The sequence below is a fragment of the Amblyraja radiata genome, chromosome 3 (genome assembly GCF_010909765.2).
Source record: "Amblyraja radiata isolate CabotCenter1 chromosome 3, sAmbRad1.1.pri, whole genome shotgun sequence".
Lineage (NCBI taxonomy): Eukaryota > Metazoa > Chordata > Chondrichthyes > Rajiformes > Rajidae > Amblyraja > Amblyraja radiata.
The window spans coordinates 100,928,900-100,940,915 of record NC_045958.1 but is presented as its reverse complement, the minus strand read 5'-3'; the positions used below and the strand labels follow the sequence as shown (position 1 = coordinate 100,940,915).

General features: G+C 43.5%; 1 protein-coding gene across 1 annotated transcript in view; it reads left to right on the top strand.

Moving 5' to 3' along the window:
* The window catches only part of cenpc (centromere protein C), a 75,073-nt gene that overhangs the window by 36,194 nt on the left and 26,863 nt on the right, over nucleotides 1-12,016 (top strand). The window contains exons 10-11 of the mRNA XM_033018424.1: nucleotides 4,591-4,743; nucleotides 8,865-9,718. Of these exons, the coding sequence (XP_032874315.1) occupies nucleotides 4,591-4,743; nucleotides 8,865-9,718 (1,007 nt within the window). The remainder of the gene's footprint in view (nucleotides 1-4,590; nucleotides 4,744-8,864; nucleotides 9,719-12,016) is intronic.

The following is a 12,016-nucleotide window of genomic DNA, read 5'->3' as shown; positions in this document are numbered from 1 at the left end:
CCTCAACCTCCCCACCCGAAAGAAGAGGAGGAGGAGCAATATCAGCCGGGAAGGAGAAAGCCGGCGGAGACCCAACCGGGAATGCGGAAGGAGACCCGACTGGCACAGGCGAGCCAGGGGAAGGAGAGCGGGCAGGGGAGGAGAACCACGGAAGGGCAGAGGGAGGAGAACGCGGCAAGCGGACTGACCGGGGCATGCAGGGAGCTGAGGGGTAGTTAGTAGTGGGAGGCTCGAAACGCAACGGAGGAGCATAGGGGGCCGCAGGAGGAGGCTGAGGCTCGTTAACGGCCAACAGGTGCTGGCGGCTAAGGCGGTAGATAGTTCCTTCAAAGTCCACCAAGTAGGATCTCGGTGAATTGTCCACCCCAACCACGGTTGCGAGTCGGGAGAATCCGGTGGCTGTCTGCATGCAGACGACCTGGCCAGGCAGTAGTGATGAGAGCGGGCGGCAGGACTTGTCGTGAGAGCGGCGCTGTACTTCATGCCTTTGAGCAATCCGTTGCTGGACGGCAGCAGGCTGGAGGACCTTGGGCACTAGGGATTGCTGGGCGATCGGCATCGGTGGGCGAAGACCGATTGGAGGCGTGGGTTCGAATCCCACTTCTGACACCATGTAAAGGACTCAAGTCTGACACACTGTAACCTTTACTGAGTCTTTAATTAAGGCACATGTCCCACACGTCCCAGTACTGACTGCATCTAGTCTTCAGGCGTACTGGAACCAACAGGGAGGAACAAGGGGAGGATATCACAGTTATACTGATATGGCTGGGCGTGGTTAGTGGTATTGGGGTAGCTACATTATAGGTTGCATGCATAAACCATCTACAGTTACCATTAAAGCCTGCCCCTTTCACATTAAACCCATGTCTTCTAGTTCCCGATTCCCCTACTCTGGCTGTAAAAGATGCTCTGCTTTCACCCAATTAATTCTTTGCATGATCTTTATGCTCCAAGGAATAAAATCCTAACTTTCCCAATGTATAGCTCAGTTCCTTGAGTCCTGGTAACATCCTTGTAAATTTTCTCTGCACTCTCTAGCTTAATGACATCCTTGCTACAGCAGGGTTACCAAAACTGAACGTCGTACTCCAAATATAGCTTCACCAACTTCTTTTAGAATTGTAATATAATGTCGCAACCTTTATACTCAATACCCTGACTGATGAAGGCCAATGTACCAAAAGCTTCTTTACCACCTATCTACATGCGATGCCACTTTTAGGGAGCTATGTAGCTGTACTCCTAGAACCCTCTGTTCCACAGCACTCTCCGGGGTCCTACCATTCTCTGTGGAGTTTCAGCCCTGTTTGATTACCAAAATGTAACACCGAGCAATAACTTGCATTAAACTCTGTAAGCCATTGCTCAGTCCAGTGGCCCACCTGATCAAGATCCTGCTGTAATTTTTGACACCCATCTTCGCTGACCAAGATACTGTCTACTTTAGTGTCATCTGCAAACTTGCTAACCACGCCTTGAACATTGACATCCGACTCGTTGATATAAACCACAAACAGCAATGGGCCCAGCACCGATTCCTGAGGCAGGCCACTAGTCACAGACCTCCAGTTTGAAAAATACTCTTCCACCACCACCCTCTGCTTTCTTCCTTGAAGCCAAATACTGTATCCAGTTAACTAGCTTTCACTGGGTCCCAATACGATCTAACCTTCCAGAGCAGCCAACAATGCAGAACCTTATCAAAGTCCCAGCTAAAATCTATATAGACATCTACGGCCTTGCACTGGTCAATCTTTTGGTTACTTCTTCAAATACCTCAAATCAAATTCGTAAGACACCATCTCCCATGCATACAACCATGATAATTATCCCTAATCAGCTCCTGTCTATCCAAATGTATATATATCTTATTCCTCTAAATCCTCTCCAGCAACTTACCTGCCATAGATGTTAAGCTCACTGTTCTTTAGTTCTTGGCCTTTTCCTTTCAGTCCCACAATGTTAGAAAAGAAATTGCAGGCTATATCTGATCAAGCCCAGGAGATTTATCTACCTTCATACACCCTAGGATGTCCAACACCACCTTGACTGTTCTTTACCACAGAAGGCAAGTCACCAAAATCTTAAAGAAGGAGTAAGGAGATGTAATATTTATTAATGGCTAAGGATATCAAGGGAGATGGGGTGAGAAACAGGTGCTTTACAGATCCTCATAAATTGATTTTGTCCATAAACTGTATAATGCACACAATTTACTAATAAACACTCTGGACTATGATGCAGAGAAATTTCTTTACCATATCTCCTCAGTATTGTGATGAATAGCAGCAATAGCAAATAAGAATGAAAAGAAAGAATAATATTAAAATTGGGCAGAGATAGAGGAAACTAGTTCTGCTTTTCCCGAAGACAAATATATGTATGTGCATTCAAAACTTTTGATTTTAATAATATGGGAGCCTAAATTGAGTGTTCATAACTAGGGATAGCCTGTAATTGGATAGCTCTGAAGTAACAGAAGTATGGTAGGTTTGTTTCTATTGTATGATTCATAGAAACATAGAAAATAGGTGCAGGAGTAGGCCTTTCGGCCCTTCGAGCCTGCACCGCCATTCAATATGATCATGGCTGATCATCCACCTCAGTATCCTGTACCTGCCTTCTCTCCATACCCCCTGATCCCTTTAGCCACAAGGGCCACATCTAACTCCCTCTTAAATATAACCAATGAACTGGCCTCAACTACCTTCTGTGGCAGAGAATTCCACAGATTCACCACTCTCTGTGTAAAAAATGATTTTCTTATCTCGGTCCTAAAAGACTTCCCTCTTATCCTTAAACTGTGACCTCTTGTTCTGGACTTCCCCAACATCGGGAACAATCTTCCTGCATCTAGCCTGTCCAACCCCTTAAGAATTTTGTAAGTTTCTATAAGATCCCCCCTCAATCTTCTAAATTCTAGCGAGTTCAAACCGAGTCTATCCAGTCTTTCTTCATATGAAAGTCCTGACATCCCAGGAATCAGTCTGGTGAACCTTCTCTGTACTCCCTCTATGGCAAGAATGTCTTTCCTCAGATTAGGAGACCAAAACTGTACGCTATACTCCAGGTGTGGTCTCACCAAGACCCTGTACAACTTTGAATTAAATTGAATGGAATTCCTTTATTGTCATTCAGACCTTACGGTCTGAACGCCGCCCTCCAGTCCAGCGGACGCAGCGGCTGAACCCAGGACTCGGGTCATAGCCGCCAGAACGCCGTCCCAGCCACCGGAGCACCGTTCCAGCCCCGAGCTGGATCGCCCTCACGTGAGTGCCGTTCCTCCCTCGAGCTGGGCCGCTCCGACGGGAGTGCCGTTCCTCCCTCAAGCTGGGCGGCTCCGACGGGAGCGCCATTCCACCTCAGGCTGGGCCGCTCCGATGGGAGCGCCATTCCACCCTCGAGCTGGGCCGCTCCGACGGGAGTGCCATTCCACCTCGGGCTGGGCCGCTCCGATGGGAGCGCCATTCCACCCTCGAGCTGGGCCGCTCCGACGGGAGCGCCATTCCACCCTCGGGATGGGCCGCTCCGACGGGAGCGCCACAGCCCCTCAGGGGAGAGTCTCAGCCCCTTGTCAGGCCGCCCTCACGGGAGCGTCACAGCCCCTCACGGGAGCGCCGTTCCAGCCCCGAGCTGGGCCGCCCTCACGGGAGCGAGCCCAGGGTGAGTCCTGACTGGCTGCCTCCGGAGTCTCGAGGTCGCCAGCTCCGCCATTAGGCCTCAGCGCAGACGGAGGCAGAGAAGGGGATACGACAAAAAAGTCGCATTCCCCCGAAGGGAGAGACAGCAAGCCCCGTTTCAACCCCCCCCCCCCACATAAACACAACCTAAAAACCAAAAACTTAACTAGACAAAACGAAAAAAAACAACACAAAAAAGTAAAGACAAACGGACTGCAGGCGAGCCGCAGCCGTTCACCAGCGCCGCCTCTTCCGGAGTAGAACCTCCCTGCTCCTATACTCAAATCCTTTTGCTATGAATGCTAACATACCATTCGCCTTCTTCACTGCCTGCTGCACCTGCATGCCTACTTTTAATGACTGGTGTACCATGACACCCAGGTCCCGTTGCATCTCCCCCTTTTCCTAATCGGCCACCATCAAATTCATTGATGATTGAATTTGGAAGAGTGTTATACTATTTTATACATAGATTTCAATAGCTCAGAGTGGGTCATGTTTCTGTGGAAAGTTGCAGCAACTGGAAATTTAGCTTGAAGATAGACGCAAAATGCTGGAGTAATTCGGCGGGACAGGCAGCATCTCTGGATAGAAGGAATGGGTGACGTTTCGGGTCGAGACCCTTCTTCAGTCTCTTTCCCAGGGTCTGAAGAACCCTTCAATCTGTAGAAGGGTCTTGACCTGAAACGTCACCCATTCTATCCAGATATGCTGCCTGTCCCGCTAAGTTACACAGCATTTTGTGTCTATCTTTACTATAAACCAGCATATGCAGTTCCTTCTTCTTGCACTAAATTTAGCTTGCTTGCTTGTACAGGTGAATCTTTGAAATTCCTTTATTTCTTAAATGGTAGTTTTTGCTTTTGCCATGTTGTAGTAATGTTTGTTATATTTATTGCGGACTAAGGTTGAATACAAATGAAACACCTGCGATCGTAAGCATGTCTGCAGATAATCAACAAAAGGAATATTCTCATGAGAATGTTGTCCCATCTACATCTGGACTTGAAAAACATCAGAAAGAAGCATCTCAAGCATCATTTCCAAGCTTTGGAATAAAGTAAGTTTAGTTTAGTTTATTGTCACTGAGGTACAGTGAAAAGCTTTTGTTGTGTGCTAACCAGCCAGCGGAAAGACAATACGATTACAATCGAGCCATTCACAGTGTACAGATACTTGATAAGGGAATAACGTTTAGTGCAAAATAAAGCCAGTAAAGTCTGTTCAAAGATAATCTGAGGGTCTCCAATGAGGTAGATAGTAGTTCAGGGCTGTTTTAGAGATACAGCGCGGAAACAGGCCCTTCGGCCCACCTAGTCTGCACCGACCAGTGATCTCATTCCATTAACACAATCATACACACACTAGGGACAATTTACACATATACCAAACCAATTTACCTACATACCTGTACGTCTTTGGAGTGTGGGAGGAAACCGAAAATCTCTGAGAAAACCCACGCAGGACACCGGGAAAACGTACAAACTCTGTACAGACAGCACCCATAGTCGGGATTGCACCCGGGTCTCTTGCTGCAAGCAGTGTAAAGGGCCTGTCCCACTTGGGAGTCATTTACGCAACATAATTTATGCGTCACGACGTGCATTATGCGCACATGGTGCGTGGTGACGTAGGCAGTGGCACGCTGCGCCCCAGGATTTTGAGATTCACAAAATCTTCGCCTGCCATCTGCGTGACGCGCAAATGAGGGACAGGCCCTTTAGGCAGCAATTCTACTGCTGCGCCACTGTGCCGCCCTAATTGTGGTTTTCATCTTCTTTCAACGTTTCAATTATTATTTTTTTATGACATGCTAAAATCAGTTTATGACGATATAATCAGGAACAAACACAGCTTTAGTTTTGCAAGGAAGAGCAATTGGTTTGAAACACTATGATTCAATTTGTCTTACAATGTGGTTTTATTCACTTGGGTAAACGTGTTTGAGTTTTGAAAGCTGTAACTAATTTTTAACAGTTAGGACATTGATTTTTTTTCTCCAATGGAGGTTCTGTGACATTGGTATTTTCACTGATATGGATAAATCTGGAAAATTCACAAAGGAAATGTAGTGTGACGATACATCCTCCTTAAATTATGCTCCGATCCCCGTTAGCGACAGACAGGCCAGAAGGAACTGAAACCCTGCACTATGGATAGTGACTAGCTGCCGGAAAATAGCAGCACCCTGCACAGTGCTCCGGACTGAACTTAACTCACATGCACCTCATTAGCCCTACTCCTTCAAACCAAGGTAGTTCTAGCCAGCCCTAGAGAACGTGGGGTACCTCGCTATTAGCTGTGCTTCCCTTTGCAGACTTAAGGTAAGAGTGAGCTTCCGGGACAAGCCCGAGACAATTTCTCACGTGCCCACAGATGACGAAGAATCCACAGATGATGAAGAACTGTTCCCATACGGAGAGCAAGACTGAGCTGCTGGGTCAAACCCAACACCACCACTTCCACTAGGAGCAAGACTGAGCCGCAGGGTTAAGCCAAGACAGTCACAGAGAGCAAGTTTGAGCTGCGAGACAAGCCTGAGACTGCCAGTAGCTCCTCACATGCCCACAGATGACGAAGACTTCTGCCCCACACGGAGCCCAAGATTGAGAAGCTAGGACAACCCCGAGACTGCCCGTATCACCTCTTGGGGCAAGACTGAGCCACCAGGCAAGCCCGAGACTGCCAGTGCCTTCTTGAGGACGAGACTGCCAGCACATCCTCACCTGCACACAGATGACGAGGGATTGCATCCCCACACGAACCTGGACCGTCTCACCATCGTCCATTACTGTAAATAAACCTTCAATTCGTGTGAACAAAAAATGCTGGAGAAACTCAGCGGGTGAGGCAGCATCAATGAGAAAAGGAGTAGGTGATGTTTCGGGTCGAGATCCTTCTTCAGAAGTCTGAAGAAGGGTCTCGACCCAAAACGTCACCTGCTCCTTTTTCTCCATTGATGCTGCCTCACGCGCTGAGTTTCTTCAGCATTTTTTGTCTACTTTCGATTTTTCCAGCAGTTCCTTCTTAAACATTCAGTTTGTGCGAGATCACCCTGCCACAAGTGTGTCTGTACAGTCATTGTCCACACCGCGTTGTCCCTGTATGCATTATGAAGGAAATAATTGGAAAACTAAGATTTATTTCCAACAACAATCACGAGTAATAACTCCAGCCAGCGAAAAAAATCCCCTGATTCCCAATGACTTTAGTTTTACTGGGATTTCTTAATCCTATTCTTGGTCAATTTTTGAAGTAATCCTTGTCATGATGCTGGAATTCAGCTCTTTTGCCCATGTTGACCCAAGACTGCCTTGAGGTATGGAGTTGAACAAAGTTGGCCAAACTTTATCAAATTATAAAAGCCCAAACTTATCAGCTTATCGTTGGGGAAGTAACTTGATAGTCATTTTGTTTTATCACTTTCCTGACAGTAGGCTAATAATGTGATAATTAGTTGGACTGAATTTGTTAGGTTGACGATGATGCTTGAAGGTTCTAATTTTGTTTCTAGTAGATGTGGTATTGTTGCATGACGGGATGGTGTTCAGAGTTTGAAGATGGAACTTCATAACTGCAATGATTGCAGTGCCCATCCCCTTTGCTCCAATAATCGGCTGGAAATTTCCTTCCCTCTCAGCATCATGTTAAAAGTGGCTGCATGTGGGCTGGACTCCATTCAGAATATGTAAGGGCCACTCCTGGGACTGTACCACAATGCGTGACTTTCTGGTGGGTTCTGCTCATACTCAGGAATAGTCTAAACTTTCTGAAAGGAACAAATCAGAGGATGCAGATATCATGTTATTACTTTATCAATTTTATGGGATAATTCTCCAAATTGTGTCATGTTTCCAGATTTTCCAAAGAAAAACTTTTCAAGGTAAACAGGTGCGGGTATGTTTTGGTTGTGTCTTTATTTCATAGCTAGCCAAGTGTCAAGAGGGGTAGAACCAAGTCTATATTTAAGTTTAATGCAATTCAATTTCTGTAGAAATAAGTCCCAAGTATTTATTTGAAAAGCGTAATAAACCTTTACAGCTATTTTTTTAATAATTTGGGTTTTGAATCTTGTGTTTCTTTATATTTATGCCTTTTTTAGTTTGAAAGTGGCCTCCTTGCAGTTATCTGTATTTACGTTATTTGTCTATGTGAGTGGACAAATTCTACAAGTTTGAATATATTGCCTTTCTTAATTTTAACTATGTTCCAAATTGGTGCCATCTATCAAATTTCAAGTTCTGCTTTGAATTAATGCAAGCATAAATGTTGTTACTGGTGTATAATTATATTGCAACTCCTCTCTCTTAAACCTATTTTTTATCATATCCTTAGATGTGATTTATGAACAGCTTTGGGGACCTCTTGTTACATCTGAAAGGAGAACCATATGGCATCAACCTTGAGTTGCTTTGTCACAGATTTTATTTACTTTTAGCAGAGGTGTTTTACCAATTGTGGAGCCAGGATGTTCTCTAATAATCTAGTGCCTTTGCTAACTCATTATAATTTTTATAAATTATTTGTTGTAGAAGCAACATGATTTAACAACTCGTAGAAATGTACAAAATAGGAATGGTTTTACGCCTTCTCGCTTTCCCATGCAGATTGTACAATAAAATCATTAGACATTTAATGTAATCGAAACTAAGTGTAGTTTCCATAACTAAATAATCCAAAACTAAGTGGTTTCCTTGTGTTCGGGCAGCTGTTTGAACTGCCAGTGCTTCAGGGTGACAGTGCTTCTGTTGAACAGATAGCATCAATGACAAGGATAATCAAATTACACAGCAACTGATGGTGTGGGATAAATATCCCCACAGCTCCAGGGATCACATGTGACCCTGACGTCCGGGGCTATCCGTGTGGAGTTTCCGGATTCTTCCAATGTTGTTTCTGCCGGGTGCTCTTGTTCTACATCCCAAAATAGTAACATTAGTAAATTAACTGGCAATAGTAATTTACCCCTTAGTGTAGTTAAGTGCTAAAATATACAAAGGAAATTTGATGTGGGAGCATGATAGGGTGAATGGGATTGTGCGGCTAGGAGCTGGCATGGTCTTCCTGTGTTGTAATAAGTAATGTCTACTTTTGTGCATTTGTTTAGGTTTAATACCAATAATAATCTTTGCACTGCAGAAACATTTACCAACTTTTAAAATAAAACTTTTTTCTTTGTAGGCCAGCTTTATCTACATTATCCCACACAAAACGAGTTATCCCTATTACTTCAGCACCTAATGTTGAGCCTGAATTTGAATTGGAAGAAGAGGAGAACTTCTGTTTTAAATCATGGATTACAATACCAAAGAAAGCCTTTGTACAAAAACAGGTCCCAGCTGAACAGGAAGAGCAATCTGATGATAATACAAAGACAATGCTAAAGAAAGGGAGAACGCAGAAGACAGCAAATGCAAGAAAACTCACCATTCAATCAAAAGATCCAAACAAAAAACTGCAAGCTCAGAACAAAAAAAACAAAGCTAAATATGAAAAACAATCTCATAAAAGGTCTGCAAGTCCTTTGAATCATGATACTGAGAAGGACAAAGAGGAAGCGCAGAGTGAATCTGCATCCCACTCAACATTTTGTTTACCTCCCAGACAAAAGAAAAAGTCTGCACGACCAAGAAAAAAATCTATAATTGAAGATGATGAGAATGAAGCGCAGGAAAAGTTACGCGAACAAGAGTTATTACCCCAACAATGTAATTTCCAGGTTAAGTCGAATGAAAACAGTCCTGAAAAGGCTGAATGGTTTGATCAGGGTGTGATCACTTCTAAGAAGGTTTTAGAATCTGAAAGCTTAATGAAAGAACAAGAAGAAATAAAGTCAAATTTTCATGATCAGGAAAATAAAAATAGAAAGGAACAGCCCAGAAGATCTGAGCACAATCGAATTATTCCTAAGAATCTCCCAGAATATGGAAGTTCAATAAATGATTGTAATGAAATGGAAGCAAAGTTACCTTTGGTTGCAAGATCAAGATCTCAAAACCAGAGAGGAAAGATGCAGCAAAAACAGAAGGCAATAGGTAATCATTTTTTTATTTGACGACTGCAGCCTTATATTAAGATATTGTAATCTAATACTTTACAATTGAGTTTTCTCTAGTCATCATAGTCGGCTGATATTCATTGTCAATGAGTTGATGAGAAATAGCTTTTCCAAATCGAAAATAATTATTATATATCACAAATGTTTTACAAGAGCAAAATGTAAGAGTCAGATTTTTCTGATCTTGTGCATTGCTTGCACTCTGAATCCCCTGCTGCAAGCTGTTTCCAATTACTTCAGAAAAATGCATAAATATATGCAAATCTTGTCCCTAAATCATATACTTGTGGGAAAAGGACGTATATGATTTTTCGGTAAGTTGTATCTTCAGGGCCCTGTCAAAAAAACTATTAATCTTCCTTGGCGTGGTATTTATCTTCCGTACGTCTTGCTGAAATGCTTTGACATGTTATGACAGAATATATTTATGTATTGATGCAGATTCTCAAACCAAGATTTTATTTTTAACTGGAGAATGTCATAAATCTCATTGTGCCTTTTTTCAAAACAAATTTAGCTATATGCCGATGATTCATAAAAAAACAGTCTAGCCCATGGAATAAGAGGCATTGACTAAAATGACAACATTTGTTATACTATTCGGCAATGGGAAAAATAAGGAATTATATCCTTTAGTTTATTTACCACACTCCATGGAAAAAGTTGCCCCTCAGATTCTTATCAAATCATGCACCTTAAACCAATGTCCTCTAGTTCTAGATTCTACTCTGGCTCAACATTCAAATAAACATTTTCATAATGTCATGTTTTGCCTGTTACTTAAAATTAGTGCATCAATTATAATTTATTTATAATATTGAAGTCTTCTAATGCCAATTTCAGCCAATGAGTGTGAAATGTCAGGAGGGTCCTAAACTGTGACCCTTCCCCACAGTGGCTGCACCCAGCTTCAGCATATGCTTATCACAGGGTCCTGGACTTTTGAGTACACCAGTTTGCAGATCTCGGTTTACATGGAACAACAGTGAGACTGGGGCAGATCATAAGGTTCACTACATTTATTGGGATCGCAGCAGCAGTTGAATTTGTTCGATGTGTGTTCATGAAAACAGCCTGTACACCAAATGTTTGTGATGTACTTCCCTGAATACCTCTTCATCTCCATCACATAAATAACCACTGCTTTTAATCAAGTTCAGTGGATTAAAAATGTCTTAAGGGCCTGTCCCACTGTACGAGTTTACCCAAGAGCTCTCCCGAGTTTAAAAACAAAATCAAACTCGTGGTAAGTACGTAGAATGTATGTAGCAGGTACGTCGGAGCTCGGGACTTACCTTAGCGGCTTGTAACGCTAACGGCAGGTACTCGGGAAATGCGGTAAGCTCGTGACGTTTTTTCAACATGTTGAAAAATGTCCACGAGAACCCCGAGTACCTATGAACGGCTATTCCCGTAATTCTCCGAGCGTATCAGGGGAAACTTGGGAGAACTCTTGAATGACCTCGTACAGTGGGACAGGCCCTTTACCATATACTGACACCCAAGAGTTCGGACACACTGTAAACCAACTGGTGCTAATAAATGTTCTTGATCGTCAAGGCACATCTTTGGCTGCCTAAACACAAATTGGTAAATAAATGTCCATAGTTTAAACAAAAGTTTTTGAATAGTGTAACCGAAGTCCAGTCACCAGGTGATGGATATTTTGCACATTGCATGTGGCTTGACCCCCCCCCATAATGAATGTTTTACACTTGTATTACTGTAAGTTATTCTGAGGGATAGGTTATACGGGCATTTGGATGGGCAGAGGCTGATTAGGGATAGTCAGCACGGTTTTGTACGTGGGAGGTCGTGTCTCACAAATCTGATTGATTTTTTTTTTGAAGACGTGACCTAAAAGATAAATGAGGGCAGAGCTGTAGATGTTGTGTACATGGATTTCAGTAAGGCATTCGACACATGGTTGGCTGCTCTGGAAGGTTGGATCACATGGGATCCAAGGAGAGATAGCTGAATGGATAAGAAATTGGCTCCATGGAAGGAAGCAGGGGGTGATGGTGGAAGTTTGCTCCTCGGACTGCAGGCCTTTGACTAGTGGTGTGCCTCAGGGTTCGGTGCTGGGCTTGTTACTGTTTGTCATCTACATCAATCATTTGGATGAGAACATACAGGGCACGATTAGCAAGTTTGCTTCTTCTTCTTGCTTCTTCTTCGGACAACTTGTTCTATTTGAAACAGGGCGGACCACTTGAAGGTTGCAATCTCCCACCCCAGCAAGTTTGCTGATGATACAAAAGTGAGTGGTTTTGCA